At 49.6% G+C, this 16,832-nt stretch overlaps 1 protein-coding gene across 3 annotated transcripts in view; it reads right to left on the bottom strand.

Annotated features, from left to right (window-relative positions):
* snx5 (sorting nexin 5) overlaps window positions 1–16,832 on the bottom strand; it is a 36,731-nt gene that overhangs the window by 3,452 nt on the left and 16,447 nt on the right. For all 3 annotated transcript variants that reach the window (XM_078405228.1, XM_078405229.1, XM_078405231.1), the window contains 7 exons: window positions 15,916–16,039; window positions 14,092–14,187; window positions 12,832–12,937; window positions 12,627–12,702; window positions 4,999–5,038; window positions 2,749–2,835; window positions 258–417 (listed from right to left, as the gene is read on the bottom strand). In XM_078405228.1, the coding sequence (XP_078261354.1) occupies window positions 258–417; window positions 2,749–2,835; window positions 4,999–5,038; window positions 12,627–12,702; window positions 12,832–12,937; window positions 14,092–14,187; window positions 15,916–16,039 (689 nt within the window). The remainder of the gene's footprint in view (window positions 1–257; window positions 418–2,748; window positions 2,836–4,998; window positions 5,039–12,626; window positions 12,703–12,831; window positions 12,938–14,091; window positions 14,188–15,915; window positions 16,040–16,832) is intronic.

Here is a 16,832-nt window from a genome sequence, read left to right as displayed (position 1 = left end):
ACTGGTTAGCATGCAACAAAAGCTTTTCACTGCACCCCAGTATAACTTTTCACTGCACAATAAACTAAATAAAATATCTTGGTCGGCATGGATGAGTGGGGCCGAAAGGCCTGTTCTGAGCTGTACGACTGGATGAGTTGCGAAACGAGACTAGCGAGCAGCCCCACTTTTGAATTAACAGCAGCTACTGTAAAGTTTCAAAGAATACGAGTGGTGAAGGAAGGAGAGGGGGGCTGCCTGGGACTGGGTGCTCGTACCTTCCTTGGCAGAGGCAGAAAGCTTCTCAAACTTCTGGCTGCAGAGTTGCTGCTGGACCTCTGCCTGCTTCATGTCTTTTCCCTTGATCCGAGCCTTGTCCAGAGCCTTGCTGGCATTTTCAGAATCCACCAGAGAACGGGCCCTCCTGTACAGGAGATCCTACACAGTGATACAGGGTTCATACAGTTAAAGCAACAGCAGAGGGTGGTGGGTCCAGGGAACGAGACGCCACAGGAAGTAATTGAGGCAGGTACTATCGGTCCACCACCAATTTTCCAGCAACTGGTGGTTCAGCACCTCTTTTAATCTGGACAAAATCTGGAGCGTACTTGAAAACCCTCACAGAAGTCCCCCTGAAAATGTGGTGCCTAGGCCAGGTGAGACGGTCAATCTTGAACTCATCGGCTGATTGGCGTGTCAAATTTGCGCCCCCTATGGCTGGGACTCTGGAACTCCCTCCCAGCCGGAGTTTGCAGATCCGCTCGCACAGCCGAATTCCGAGGTTGACTTTGCAGGCCAGTTTCTCAGCTCTCCGGCGCCCTGTTCCAGTACCGTTCGACTCCACTCAGGGCCCATGGCCTCTGTTGTTGGTCTGGCAAAACGGATAATCCGACAGGGCTCTGGAACCAAGGGTGCCGGAAAATCTGTTGTGGACCTGTATGACAACTTTTAAAAGACTCTTGCACAGGCACATGGATAGGAAAGGTTTAGAGGGATATGGGCCAAACATGGGCAGGTGGAACTAGCAGATGGGTCATCTTGATCTTGCCGAAGGGCCTGTTTCCATGCTGTAAACTCTATGCCTCTTCTCAGCAACCGAGTTCTGTTACAAAGCAAACTTCATTTGGTATTGGAAAACAGAGGGCAGGAACAGTGGCACAGCTGGTAGAGCTGCTATCTCACAGTACCAGAAAACCTGACCTTGGAGAACTGTGCAGAGTTGCATGTTCTCCCAGTGACTGCGCAGTGGAATGAACTGCGAGAGGCAGGCACAATAACATTTAAGAGACATCTGGATAGGAATTATGGATAGGATGGGTTGAGAGAGATATGGGTGAAATGTTGGCAAATTGGGACCAGCTTAGATGGAGAAATCTTGGTTGGCATGGATTAGTTGGGCCGAAGGGCTCGTTTCCATGCTGCACGACTCGATAAGTGGCCCAAGACAAAACCTAACACCGATTGCAGTGATGCAGAGTGTCATCCCAAAATGGCAATACCTTTCCCCACACTGACATTCCTAAACCAAGCCAAGGTCCTCCAGCAGCTTGCACTAAGCGCCAGATTCCAGCAAACAATAGACAAGAGGTGCGCAAGGCAGCAACTCGACTGCTGCACAATTGTGTGATGCTGGAATCTGGCCAAGCATGATTTCTTCTTCGTAAATCCGGAACAATCCTATTACTGCTATCCAAATGTTTCGCAATTTTTTCTTTTATAATTGACTCCAGCATCTTCCCCACCACTGATGTCAGACTAACTGGTCTATAATTTCCTGTTTTCTCTCTCCCTCCTTTCATAAAAAGTGGGATAACATTAGCTACCCTCCAATCCACAGGAACTGATCCTGAATCTATAGAACATTGGAAAATGATCACCAATGCATCCACAATTTCGAGAGCCACTTCCTCAAGTATCCTGGGATGCAGACCATCAGGCCTTGGGGATTTATCAGCCTTCAATCCCATCAGTCTACCCCACACCATTTCCTGCCTAATGTGAATTTCCTTCAGTTCCTCTGTCACCCTAGGATCTCTGGCCACTAGAACATCTGGGAGATTTGATCTGACTTCACTAAGGAAGACACAAAGTACCTGTTCAACTCATCTGCCATTTCTTTGTTCCCCATAATAAATTCACCTGCTTCTGTCTTCAAGGGACCCACATTTGTCTTAACTATTTTTTTCCTCTTCACGTACCTAAAGAAGCTTTTACTATCCGCCTTTATATTCTTGGTTAGCTTACCTTCGTACCTCATCTTTTCTCCCCGTATTGCCTTTTTAGTTATCTTCTGATGCTCTTTAAGTCTCAATCCTCTGGCTTCCCGCTCATCTTTGCTATGTTATACTTCTCTTTTATTTTTATACTGTCCTTGCCTTCCCTTGTCAGCCACGGTCGCCTCTTACCCACCTTAGAATCTTTCTTCCTCTTTGGAATGAACTGATCCTGCACCTTCTGTATTATTCCCAGAAATACCGGCCATTGTTGTTCCATCGTCTTCCCTGCTAGGTCTCTTTCCAATCAACTCTGGCCAGCTCCCTCCCTCAATAGTCCCCTTTTTTCAACTGTAGTGCTGAATCTTCCGATTTTCCCTTCTCTCTCTCAAATTGTAGATTAAAACTTATCATATTATGATCACTACCTCCTAATGGTTCTTTTACCTTGAGTTCCCTTATCAAATCCAGTCTCATCTCAGTGCGTTAATAAGGAACGGATTGGCCTTCCGATGTACAAAGACAACACTAAGGAAGCAAGACTGGGCCACGTTACCTTGGCGGCCTGGATGTCCCTCACATAATATCTCAACAGCTCCGTTAGCTTCAAGTCTTCATCACTTGACACTCTTCCTTCTACTTTCTATGGAGGAAGAGAGGAGAGGATTGGGGTTGGTGGAAGAAATCAGCAGCTAATGGAAACTGCTTTATAATTAAGCCAGCTACAGTTCCCATTGATTAACACTCTGGCTTAAATATTTGATATGGCACGAGCTTTATATAAACTGGAACTGCTCCCCGTGATGAGACCAATTAATGTGGCTGATTCAATCAGCAAACACCATCTCAATTCAGGGGCAATGGAGAATGGACAATAAACGCTGGCATTGCCGACAACAGCCACATCCCACTAATTGTCCGGGGATAGGCAACAGCATCCCAATGGTGATCAAGATTGAAAAAAACTAAGATCTCGACCAATTCCATCCGAGCTGGAAATTAGCTTAGAGACCAGACAGGCCACCTTCCCCATCCCTAATAGTACTTGCCCTGTACTAGCTATATGGCTTCAGGCATGTTTCTAGTAGAGGGAGAGTCTGGGGCCAGAGTGCACAGCCTCAGGATAAAATGATGTACCTTCAAAGTAAAGAGGAGGAGGAATTTATTTTGTCAGAGGATAACAATTCTGTGAATTAATTGCCCCAGATGGCTCTGGAGGAAAAGACATTGTGCATTTTTAAGGAGGAGATTGATTGGTTCTTGATCACAAGGGCGTCAAAGGTTGCAGAAAGCAGGAAAATGGGGTTACGAAAAATAGATCAGCCATGATCAAATGGTGCAGCAGACTCGATGGGCTGAATGGCCCACCACTTACGATCTTACGGATTAAACAACATGCACTTTTAAGAACCTCTGCCATCTTGTGGTTTGCAATGAATTTCTTTTGGACTTGAAGACCAGCAACTGTGCATTAATTTCCAAAAAAAGGAAGCTCAGGAGGTAAAGTTAATTCACTGTCTCCATTTCCAGAGTGACCATATCTCTGAGCTGCTGGGATTATCTCTCAGCCTCTGCTGTTGCAGAACGCTGCCCAATGACTCATGATTATAGGTGGAGGAAGGCCGGTTCATTAGTTCTCCTTGAACAGTCACCTAGAAAACCAGCTCTCCAAAACTAGCCAGTTGTGGAAAATGGAAGTGGTGCTGAAGCAAATTATTGTTCTCAAACTGACTTGCTTTCTCCAGAGCGTCTTGTGCAGAACAGCACATTAAATACAGGTCACTGTGGGGTAGAAGGTTGGCAAGCTAGAAAGAGCATAGAGAAGAGTTACAAGGATGTTGCCAGGACTCAAGGGCCTGAGCTATAGGGAGAGGTTGGGCAGGCTAGGACTTTATTGCTTGGAGCACAGGAGGCCAATGGGTCATCGTACAGACGTGTATGAAATCACCCAATTTCGCGATTGATTCAATCATGAAACCACTTAATAGACAGGGTAAATGCAGTGTCTATTTTCCCCTCAGTGTAGAAGAATCAAGAACCAGGGATCATAAGTTTATGGTGAGTGGGAAGAGATTTAATAGGATCTTGAGGGGCACCTTTTTCCCCCATAAAGGATAGTGAGTACATGGAACGAGCAGCCAGAGGAGGTAGTTGAGGCAGGTACTAAAACAACATTTAAAAAACATTTGGACAGGTACAAGGATAGAACAGGTTTAGACGGATATGGACCAAATGACCAGCTTAGATGGGGCATCTTTGTTCTTATGGACGAGTTGGGCTGAGGGGTTCCTGTTATGAATCCTGGTCTCATCTGTGCTTTAATTTGGTGAATTTGAATGATTCTTTTTCAATCACATCTTAAATAATCTAGCTGGAAGACTTTCTCTGTCAAAGGATTGTTGCAGCAGGAGCAGCCTTTGACTGGGATTACCTGTTTTCATAAGTCATAGGAGCAGAATTAGGCCATTCGGCCCATTGAGTCTACTCTGCCATTCAATCATGGCTGATCTATCTTTCCCTCTCAACCCCATTCTCCTGCCTGGGTCTCAAGAGTATTTTGTTCTTTTAGACCTGTAACCTCAAGCAAAATAAAACTGTTTCTGGCAAATAGAATGACTGTAGGAGAGCAATGATGAATAGATTTTTATCAGGCAAGGTTGCAGCCTACATGTTCTCCATGAACTTACTGAATAATGGGAAGGACTAAAGGGGACAAACAGCCTGTCCCTAAAACGACTGCACAGAATAGATCGAGACAGCTACCCTGGTGTGATCCATCCTTCACATTTCAGTGATCCAGACTTACCCTCAATCTTTCAAATAGCTCTGCCAGCTTCATGCAGTGCCTGGAAAATAACAAGTTATTGTGTTATTAGCAATGGCTTAAAGCTGCCTGTTATATTCTCCGCTTCAGTCAGCCCGGTTTGGTTTGTGGATTCAGGAGGGAGTAAAGGAAGCCGAAACATAAGTACACGGTCCCCAACTCTTCCTTCCGCGCGCACTCCTTTGGGGCTCAATGTTCAACCCCAACACCCACCTCCCAGTCCCTCAATGGCCACCGGAGTTCCCACCCATTAGCCTGCACTTGGGACACCTTAAACCATCGCTTTGCTGCTCCATAGAATGGCATCCAGAAGTCCCTTTGCACAAAGGGCTGCTTTGATTGGCAGCCCAGGGACCACCCTGAACACCTACCCCAGCCCACCGTTTGGACAAGGTGCATTGATGGATCTGCCCAGTACATCACCCAAAGGTCAGACCTGGCTGGAAATACCAGGACCTCCCAAAACAACAACCCACACAATCCAAAATCCAGCAACATCCTGAAAACATGTCAGCACCTTGATCTTCTTTTGGACACCAGCACCAAAACTCATGCAGATAAGTGCGAGGTGCTGCATTTTGGGACGTCAAACCAGGACAGGACCTTCAGTGAATGAATGGTAGGGCTCTGGGGGGTGTTGTAGAGCAGAGGGAGCTAGGGAACGCAGATACATAGTTCCCTGAAAGTGGTGTCACAGGTAGATAGGGTGGTCAAGGCAGCTTCGGGTATATTGGCCTTCAGTCAGGTAATTTAGAAGTTAGGAAGTTATGTTACAGTTGCACAAGACATCGGTGATGCTATGGCGAGTCCGAAACTTGTTGGTTGTAGAAGAAGTTTATTGCAGCCGCAATATTCGAATACAGAGTTAAACAACAAGGTAAAGGACAACCATTACAAACTTACTGTCTTCCTTGAAGACTTCGCCGAACTGACTAAATCGGGCGCCAAACGCGCACATGACATCGCTGGCCAATCAGCGATGTCGCTCCCTGGACCAATCCCCATGGTCGCGTTCCCACGTGACCTCGCTGGCCAATCCGAGGGTTCAACGACCTGGACCATTCTCTATGGTCGCTACATGACCCCCCCCAGAACCCGAGGTGCGGAACCTAGCAGGGAGCCGGATTTCGTGACCATAACGAGTACGGAGAGGGACAGCCTGAACCACAGGAGCCGGGGGTTCCGGACTTGGCGGAACAGCCGGAACGGGAGGTCCTGGAGGAACTACCGGAATGGGGGGTCCTGGAGGAGCTGCCGGAACGGGGGGTCCTGGAGGAGCTGCCGGAACGGGGGGTCCTAGAGGAACTGTCGGAACGGGGGGTCCTGGACTGAGCGGAACTAACGGAGGTCGGCCTCTCCTAGGGGTTTGACCGACCAGGACTGGTTGATCCGGATCCAAATGGGCAGGTTTTAGCCGGGACACCGAGACGAGCTCACTCTTGCCGCCCATGTCTAAGGTGAAGGTAGCCGTTCCCTTACGCAAAACCCGGAACGGCCCTTGATAGACCCTCTGCAACGGGGCGCGATGGGAATCTTTTCGCAGAAAAACGAACTCACAGTCCTTCAGGGAAGGCGGTTCATGTACCATGGGACACCCATGACGTGAAGTCGGAACTGGAGCCAGGGAGCCCACCCGTTCCCGGAGAGACGCTAGCACTGATGGGACTGTAGGCAGCTGGTCTGAAGGGTCCGGAAACAGATCTCCGGGTACTCGAAGTGTCGAGCCATATACTAGCTCTGCGGACGACGCACCGAGATCTAGCTTGGGAGCAGTCCGGATGCCCAACAGAACCCAAGGGAGCTGGTCTACCCAGTCCGGGCCTTCAAGCCTTGCACTGAGGGACGCCTTAAGTTGGCGGTGGAACCTTTCTACGAGTCCATTTGCCTGGGGGTGATATGCAGTCGTGGGTTGTAACTTGGACCCGTACAGTTCTGCAAGCGCGGCCCAGAGGGACGAAGTGAACTGTGGCCCTCTGTCAGTAGTAATAACTGCCGGGACCCCGAAACGAGCTACCCAATGAAGGGCCAAAGTCCTAGCACAAGACGCTGACGAAATATCAAACAATGGGAAAGCCTCTGGCCACCGGGTGAACCGATCCACCACCGTGAGGAGGTGGGTGTAGCCCCGGGAGGAAGGCAAGGGCCCGACCAAATCCACGTGGATGTGGAAAAAACGAACAGCCGGGACCTCGAAATCCTGTACGGGGGGCTGGACGTGGCGCTGGACTTTAGCGGTCTGACAGGGCACGCAGGAACGTGCCCACCCCGCCACCTGTTTCCGTAGGCCATGCCAGACAAACCTCGCTGCTACCAAGGCAGAGGTGGAGCGGATGGACGGGTGCGCCAGCCCATGAATGGCATCGAAAACCCGGCGCTGAAGGGAGGGCGGTACTACCGGCCTGGGACGGGGAAGAGAAACATCGCACCAGACTTTTGTGCCCGCCGACCCACAAGCTACCTGGGCCAACTTCAATCCCGAAGTGGTGGACCGGTAAGCCGAAACGGTATCCGCCAGAAGCTGTGCCTCCGCAAGCTCCTGGGGATCCACTTCGCAGTCCACCGCCGAAATAGGGGAACAAGCAGGTCTAGACAGGGCGTCAGCAACGGCATTAAGCTTACCCGCAACATGACGGACATCGGTGGTAAATTCGGAGATAGCAGTCAGGTGCCGCTGCTGGCGGGCCGACCATGGGTCAGACAATTTCAAAAAAGCAAATGTTAATGGTTTGTGGTCCGTAAAGGCCACAAATGGGCGGCCCCCGAGGAAGTACCTGAAATGACGAACAGCTAAATAGAGAGCCAGAAGCTCTCGGTCAAATGCGCTATACTTCAGCTCGGCCGAATTTAGTTGCCGGCTGAAAAACGCTAAAGGCTGCCAACGGCCACCGACCTGCTGCTCCAGAACCCCGCCCACCGCCACGTCAGAGGCATCAACCGTCAGGGCCGTGGGGGCGGAGGGGCTCGGATGGACCAACATGGTGGCGTCTGCCAAGGCTGCCTTAGCTGCTGTAAAAGCCGACTCAGCGGTCGGGGACCACAACAACTCTACCGGATTTCCTGCAAGGCATTGGAAGAGTGGGCGCATGACTCGCGCAGCTGCCGGAACGAACCTATGGTAGAAATTAACCATGCCTACGAACTCCTGTAGCCCTTTTACTGTGGTGGGCCTAGGAAATGCCCGGATAGCCTCCACCTTTTCGGGCAAAGGGGAGGCGCCGGCAGGGGTAATTCTGTGCCCTAGAAAATCAAGAGCAGGAAGTCCGAATTGACATTTGGAGGGTTGGATTATGAGCCCGTGGTCTTGGAGCAGCTGGAACACGGTCCGCAAATGGGCCTGGTGTTCCTGCACGGAGGGGCTGGCTACCAGGATGTCGTCTAAATAAATAAACAAAAACGGTAAACCCCGTCCCACGCGGTCCATCAGTCGCTGGAAAGCCTGTGCCGCGTTCTTTAAACCGAAAGGCATACGCAACCATTCAAACAACCCGAACGGAGTAATTGTTGCAGTTTTCTGTATGTCCTCCGGTCGCACCGGAATCTGATGGTATCCTCGCACCAAATCGATTTTGGAAAACACCACCGCTCCTTCCAGCCCAGATGAAAAATCCTGTAGGTGCGGTATGGGGTAGCGATCAGCCGTGGTGACAGCATTGAGACGCCGATAATCGCCACATGGTCTCTACCCCCCAGATGCTTTGGAGACCATGTGTAACGGCGAGGCCCACGGGCTGTCAGACTGACGGACAATTCCCATTTCCTCCATTTTCCTGAACTCCGCCCTTGCCACCACCAGTTTGTCTGGCGGTAGTCTCCTGGCCCGAGCGAAAACGGGAGGTGCCTTCGGTGCGGATGTGATGGACCACACCGTGCTTAGCCGAAGGCGTGTCAAAACGTTGGACGAGCAGCTCCGGAAACTCTGCCAGAATCGCAGCATACGAGTCGGGGGCCGCGACGACGGCCTGGACAGTAGGGCTGGGCGAGGAGGCGATTGTCGGAGCAACGTGCTCATCTTCGGCGGAGGGTCGGAGGTCGTTACCGCGGACATCAGGAACCAGTGAAAAAGCCCAGAGAAAATCTGCGCCCAGGATCGCTTGTTTGACGTCGGCTATGATGAATGGCCATTCGTACGTGCGGAGGCCTAACACAAGGGACATCTTCCGTGTACCGAAAGTGCGAATTGGGCTACCATTAACCGCGATGAGGGTGGGACCTGTCTTACCCGATCAGGTTTCGAGGTCGGTCGGCGGCACTATGCTGACGATGGCTCCCGTGTCTACCAAAAATTCTGTGTCCGTGAATGGATCATTGACATAGAGGCGCCGGTTCTGGCCAATCGTAACTGCCCCTATGTACGATCGGCCGAGGCATTTCCCGCGAAGGTACAAGGCAAACGGCAGTTGCGGGATTCGTTACCCCATCGTAGGTGATAATAGCACCAGCCGCGCTTGTGCGGATCTTTTTGGCGGGCTTTCGGAGAATTGGCGGGAGACGTGGCGCCATCTTGCCGTCGCTGTGGCGTGGTCACTGATGTCGAGACTTTGTTGATCGAACCACTTGCCTTGTTTTTTGCCGCTATGAGCGCGTCCGCGTTCGCTGCATATGAGTTCCATTGGGGCGTGGCTGTGTTCTGCAGCTGCGGCTCACCGGCAGTCTCTCCAGTTTTTTTTTTTGTGTTTTTTGTCATTGTTGATGTTAAATGTACGTTTTGTTTTATTTTTAATTCTGTGTATGTAGGGGGGTGGTGGGGGGGTTGGGGGAAACCTTTTTTTAAATCTCCTCCTCAACGGAGATGCGACCTTTACCGTGTCGTATCTCCGTTCGCGCAACGGCCTAACATCGTGGAGTCGGCGGCCTCCAGCTGGGATCGACCTCGAAGACTCCGGTCGCAGGGCCTGGACTTACCATCTCGGAGGCTTCGGCCGTGGGCCCTGCAGACCGCAACATCGGGAGTTCGCAGGTCCCTGGCTGGCGACCGGCTTTTGGGAGCTCCAGCCGTAGCAGCTTCAACCGCCCCGAAGCACGAGGCACGATCAACCCGCCCGCAGGCCCTTCATCACCCTGCGTGGCTCGGCCGCGGCACTTTACATCGCCCGGTGGGGGCTCAGGACTCTCATCGCCCTGCGTGGCTCGGCCGCGGCATTTTCCATCGCCCGGTGGGGGCTCAGGACTTTCATCGGCCTGCTCGGCTCGGCCCTGGGACTTTCCATCGCCCGGTGGGGGCTTCAAGGGGTTGGGAGCCTCGATCGCCTCGTGGCGCCACGGGAGAAGAACGAGGAGGAGATAAGACTTTGCCTTCCATCACAGTGAGGGTATGCCTAGAGCAATCACTGTGATGGCTGTTTTGTGTAAAAAATTGTATCTGTGTGTCTTGTGTTCTTTAATGTCTGCTGCTGGACCCTGACGTGAGAGGACGCTGGCGTTGTGTATTCGCCGCTTTTCCGTCAGGATAGTTTGTCTGTTTGTCTGTTTGTTTCTATGTTAATTGTATTTGTAAAGCGCTTTGTGCATGTGTTAAGGCGCTATATAAAATAAATATATTATTATTATTATTATATGCTTCGGGGTCCTTAAAAGAAGAATCCGTGAGCAGCAGTCGGACATCCTCGGGGAGTTTCTCGCGGAATGCCTGTTCGAACATAGGGCAATCCGTATGCTCACTGGCTAGCATCATCATTTCGGCCATGAGGACGGAAGGCAGTTGGTCTCCAAGATCTGGTAGGTGCAGAAGTTTTGCCGCACCACCATGCTTATTAAACCCGAAGGTTCGCAGTAATACTTTCTTCATGGCCTCGTACTTGTTTTCCGCAGGTGGATCCACGATGAACCGCATCACGCGCTTGGTTGTGTCCGGCGATAGAGCGCTGACGAGGTAGTAGTACTTCGTGGATTCGTCCGACACCTTCTTTATATGAAATTGAGCCTCGGTGTGGATAAACCAAGCTTGCGGTGCGTGCGTCCAAAACCACGGAAGATGAACGCTTCCGGCGCTTGACTCCGGTGTGCCCGGCTCGGTCATCGTCAACGAGGCGTCGGGTTCCTGCTCAGTCGGTGATCGTCCAGATCACGTCGGGGTCACCAATATGGCGAGTCCGAAACTTGTTGGTTGTAGAAGAAGTTTATTGCAGCCGCAATATTCGAATACAGAGTTAAACAACAAGGTAAAGGACAACCATTACAAACTTACTGTCTTCCTTGAAGACTTCGCCGAACTGACTAAATCGGGCGCCAAACGCGCACATGACATCGCTGGTCAATCAGCGATGTCGCTCCCTGGACCAATCCCCATGGTCGCGTTCCCACGTGACCTCGCTGGCCAATCCGAGGGTTCGACGACCTGGACCATTCTCTATGGTCGCTACAATGCCACTGTTATTGGGCAGCACAGCAGTGAGGCAATAGAGTTGCTGCCTTACAGCACCAGAGACCTGGGTTTGATCCTGACTACAGGTGCTGTCTGTACGGAATTTATACATTCTCCCTGTGACCGCATGGGTTTTCTCCGGGTGCTCCAGTTTCCTCTCACGCTCCAAAGACATACAGGTTTGTCGGTTAATTGGCTTCCTCACCTGTCCCAAGTGTGCAAGATAGAACTTGTGTACAGGTGATCACTGGTCGGCATTGATTTGGTGGGGTAAAGGGCCTGCTTCCACGTATTGTACTTTGCATCTCTAAACCAAATACACTTGGATTCACTTTTGGTCACCCTGCTGTAGGAAGGATGTCATCAAGCTGGAAAGAATGCAAAGATGTTTCCAGGACTCAATGGCCTGAATGGCCTGGGAGAGATTGGGCAGGCCGGGACTTCATTTCTTGGAGCACAGGAGGATGAGGGGTAAACCTAGAGATGTACAAAGTCATGAGGGGCATAGATAGGGCAAATATACAGTCTTTTACCCAGATCAGGGGAATCAAGAACCAGAGGACATAGGTTTAAGGTGAGAAAGGGGAACCCGAGGGGGAACTTTTTCCACAGAGAGTGGTGGGTTTTAGATTTTTTAGATTTAGATTTTAGATTTAGAGATGCAGCGCAGAAACAGGCCCTTCGGCCCACCGGGTCCGCGCCGCCCAGCGATCCCCGCACATTAACACTATCCTACACCCAAGTCTTTGGAGTGTGGGAGGAAACCGAAGATCTCGGAGAAAACCCACGCAGGTCACGGGGAGAACGTACAAACTCCGTACAGACAGCACCCTTAGTCAGGATGGAACCCCAGTCTCCGGCGCTGCATTCTACCGCTGCATCACTGCATGTAATGCAGCAACTCTACCGCTGCACCACTGTGCCGCCCGTTTATATGGGACGAGCTGCCAGGTGAGGTCGTTGAGGCAGATACCATAACAACATTTAAAGGACACAGACAGGTACATGGGCAAGAAAGGTTTAGAAGAATATGGACCAAATGCAGGCAAATGGGACTAGCATAAATGGGGTATCTTGATCGACATGGACGAGTTGGGCTAAAGAGCCTGTTTCATGCTGTATGACTGACTTGCTAAACCATACACCCAGGGAACATTTCTTTCAACAAAAAGACCACTGCATCCATTCCTGCTGTTGTGAGTTCCACACGGTCAGCCAGTGCAGACAGCACGGACACAGATGTACTCACTGAGTCAATGGAGACCTTTCTTCCATGCCAAGCTCATTAAAGGAAGAGGATAAGTGAATGTAATCATCAGAAACATCTGGAGAAACAGAGACATTAAGTTGGCAGTCAACTACAAAAGTGCTCAATATTTCATCTCTTGTATAAGAAAAGTTTCAACCCTTATTGGTCAAACATCTGTGAAGGCAGCCAGCCAATCAATGCTTACTTTTGTGAGTTCTTGTCATTTTTTCTGCTTTCAGTGCAGAGTCTTTAATTTTGGTGCCGTATTCCACTAGGAATGTCTTCTCGTGTTCAAAGAATTCATCAGCATCCTGCAGAGAAAAAAAACAGGAATTTATTTTAAAGTTATTTTCTATAGAACTGTCAGCTTAGGGAAGGGTTGCTAGCCGAACAGGTCTATGCGCAATACACAGCCCCTTCCAGCTTCTTAACGCTAAATTCCATTCAGTCCCCCTCTCCCTCATGCACTATCCAACTTTCTCTTAAATGCAGACATTCCATTCACTGCGAACCATGTACTGCCAAGCTTTTTATTCTTATTATCGAGATGGAACTGCTTCCAAATTCCATATGGGTTTTATTAGTGACTATAGTCTAGGTTTAAACAGCTATAATCAAGCCCTTGCAGCCAAGAAACAGGCCATTTGGACCATCTTGTCCATGCCAACTAACGGCATATAGTGCTAGTCCCATTTGCCCGTATTTGGTCCTTATGCCTCTAAACACTATCCATATATCTGTCAAATGTCCTTCAAAACATAAGCGATGCTAGGTGTGACCCAAATAATGATCCCTCTCCTGGATATCAAAAACCCAAATCTCTCTCTCTCTCCCCCCCCCCTCCCTCCCACAAAAACTAGATTTATTGGAAGAGAAAATTTAGATTTAAAACAAGATCAACCAATAAGTTTAAACTGGCTCCCAAATCAATGGTCAACAATCTCCTCTTGGTCTCTACCCCAGCTGTTCTCCCCAACATGTTTGACTTCCAGCCTAAAAAAAGACAAAGTGCTGGAGTAACTCAGTGGGTTGGGCAGCATCTGTGGCGAACATGGATAGGTGACGTTTCAGGCCCTTGACCCATCGAGTCTGTACTGTTGGGCAATTCCTGTTCACTAGTTCTATCCCACACACTGGGGACAATTTACAGAAGCCAATTAACCTACAAACGCATCTTTGGAGTGTGGGAGGAAACTGGAGCACCCGGAGGAAACTCGCACTATCACAGGGAAAATGTACAAACTGCATACAGACAGCACCCGTAGTTAGGATTGAACTCGGGCCTCTAGCATTGTAAGGCAGCAGTTCTATTGTTGTGCCACCCTGCTTCAGCTTCTAACCGATCCAGTTCTTTGACACGGCCTGTTAACTCTCCACAGATGCTGACCTTCTCCATTTGGTTTCCAATTTTCTAACTAGCGGGTAGATCACAAACACTTCTATACACAAAACAAAACACAAATACCTTGGCCCCGGAGATGAGGACTTCATCAGCCGTCTTCATCATGCTCTTTAGAAAGCCACCAAACATCTCCTTGGTGTTTTTCCTACGGACACTCAGCTGGGAAAGGAAGCAGGTGGGATTAGCCAGTACCAATCAGCCATGATGTAGCCAGAGGATGGAGAACCATGAGTGCTCCAAGTGCTGTCCGAGGTAGACGTTGACAGGGTGGGGAATAGATGCGTGGGAACTCCCTACCTCACAAGAAGATGGATGATGGATGACGGGGTGACTGGAACGGAGGCGACGGCTGCAACAGGCCTTAGCGGCCAGCTGAAGCTGGGGCTGTAAAATGGCACCGAAATGACAACTCTTGCATTTAGACACAGTGGGGAGGGATAAGCACCAACGTCTACAGGATTCCTTCTGACCACCACACTTCCTTACCCTGAAGAGATCAAGAGTGGTGTCACCCCCATCACCCCGAGACCTCCCAATCAGAAACAAGGGGGACATGGATCAGGTGCAGGCAGAGGAAATTAGTTTAACTTAGCACTGTTCAGCATGAACATTGTGGGCCCAAGGGCCTGTTCTTGCGCGGCATTATTCCATGTTCTAAGAGGCCATTCAGCCCGTCAGGCAGAAGATCGAAGCTTGAAAGCGCGCCCCACCACACTCAGGAACAGCTTCCTCCCTTCCATTATCAGGTGTCTGAACAGTCATTCCATAAGCTCGGGTACTGTACAAATCACTTCTAGTCCATTGCGGACATTGGACTTTGTCTTTTGAACTGATGCACTGTAATGCTGAGAACTGTATCCCTCACTCGCTCTTCTCCTTTGCTCAATCTGTTGTCCTTGAGTTTAACATGATTGTATTTATAATTGGTATTATCTGATCTGATTGGATAGCATGCAAAACAGAGCTTTTCACTGTAGGTCTGTACACGTGACAATAATAAACCTAAATATAACCATTGCACAGAGCATCAGTCCCAGGTTTGGCAGAGCATCCGTTGCTGGGGAACGCCGAAACAAGTCAACTGCCCAATAAAAACACAGAGGACCGCAGTCATGACGCTGACTCCTGGGTGACCCCACTGTGGAATTCCCTTCTGCACCCACTGTCTGTCCCCGTGCCAACTGGATCAATGTACCCAATGCCTCTTCCATCCCACAGCCTTCATTTTGCAAACACATCAGAACTGTATTTGCAAACCTTTCCCAGAAACTCTTAGTTACTACCCTCCACTTACCCAATATTCAAGCTTCTTAAATTAAAATTTCCTACACTATTACGCGTGGCACTGTGGGTAGAGTTGCTGTCTTACAGCGCCAGAGAACCCAGTTTGATCCCAACCTAGGTTGCAAATTCTCCCTGTGACTGCTTGGGTTTTCTCCGGGTACTCTAGTTTTCTCCCACATCCCAAAGTCACTCAGGTTTGTAGGTTAATTAGCTGCTTTAAAATTGTAAATTGTCCCTAGTTCTAGTGTACGAGGTAATAACTAAGTCGGTGGGCCTAAGGGCCTGTTTCTGTGCTGTATCTATAAAGTTTAAAGTTTAATTTTGAATCAACCAGTTCAATCATAAACTTAAGCCTTATTGCAATTTGAACATCACTTGGCACAAGACAGATGAAAATAGAACAGTAGAACACATGAAACAAGCCCTTTGGCCCACAATGCCCGTGCCCAACATGATGCCAAATTTTAAATGATGTCCTCTGCCTGAGTGTGATCCGTGTCCCTGCATTCCCTGTTCCCATCCAATAGCCTTATAATGAAGAGCAAGCAAGCTGTTCCCAATTAACTTCCCACCACAGGAGCAAGAGAAGAAATAAAGTCTTACATCTTGATCATATTCCAGGAAAACGTGGAAGTTGTGGTCGCTGGTCAACACGGGGTGGCTCGCGAGTCGCTGGAGGAAGACTTCATGGTTGGATACAGTCTTCTTAAAGACAGCCAGGTACTCCCTAATCAAACCACACAACCAGGACAGACACTAAATCACAGAACAGTAAACCCTCCCTATAACAGACCACATGTGACATTGGTGTCCACAAGAGATTATCATTGTACAAGTAGAAACAACAGTAGATGCTGGTTAATACACAAAAGGACACAATGTGATGGGAGTAAATGTGATTGTACCTGCCTCAACTACCTCCTCTAGCAGCTCGTTCCACATACCCACCACCCTGTGTGTGAAAAGGTTGCCCTCAAGGTTCCTATGAAATCTTTCCCCTCTCACCTTAAACCCATGCCCTGTGGTTCTTGAATGCCCTACCCTGGGTAAAAGACTACATTCACCTTATCTATTCCCATCATACACTTCTACAAGACCACCCTATTCCAATTGCAAGTTCACAAAAATGAAGCAAAGATAACAAAAGAAAAAACAAATGATTAAACTCACAAACAAAACCACTCCAATTCTAGGGCAGTATTCTGCTTAAAAACAGATTTGGGGAGAAGATGTAGATTTTAAACAGCTAGATTCCAAAAAAATCATTCTGTGCAACCCCAACCCCTTCCCTCATGAGCCCTTCCCTCATGAGCCCTTCCCTCACGAGCCCTTCCCTCACGAGCCCTTCCCTCACGAGCCCTTCCCTCACGAGCCCTTCCCTCACGAGCCCTTCCCTCACGAGCCCTTCCCTCACGAGCCCTTCCCTCACGAGCCCTTCCCTCACGAGCCCTTCCCTCATGAGCCCTCCCCCCCACCCAACTCTCCCCCTGTGAAGTTCCACCCCCTCCGTTTGCATGTGA

This window comes from Rhinoraja longicauda, chromosome 9, assembly GCF_053455715.1.
Source record: "Rhinoraja longicauda isolate Sanriku21f chromosome 9, sRhiLon1.1, whole genome shotgun sequence".
Lineage (NCBI taxonomy): Eukaryota > Metazoa > Chordata > Chondrichthyes > Rajiformes > Arhynchobatidae > Rhinoraja > Rhinoraja longicauda.
This window is presented reverse-complemented; position numbering and strand designations above follow the sequence as displayed.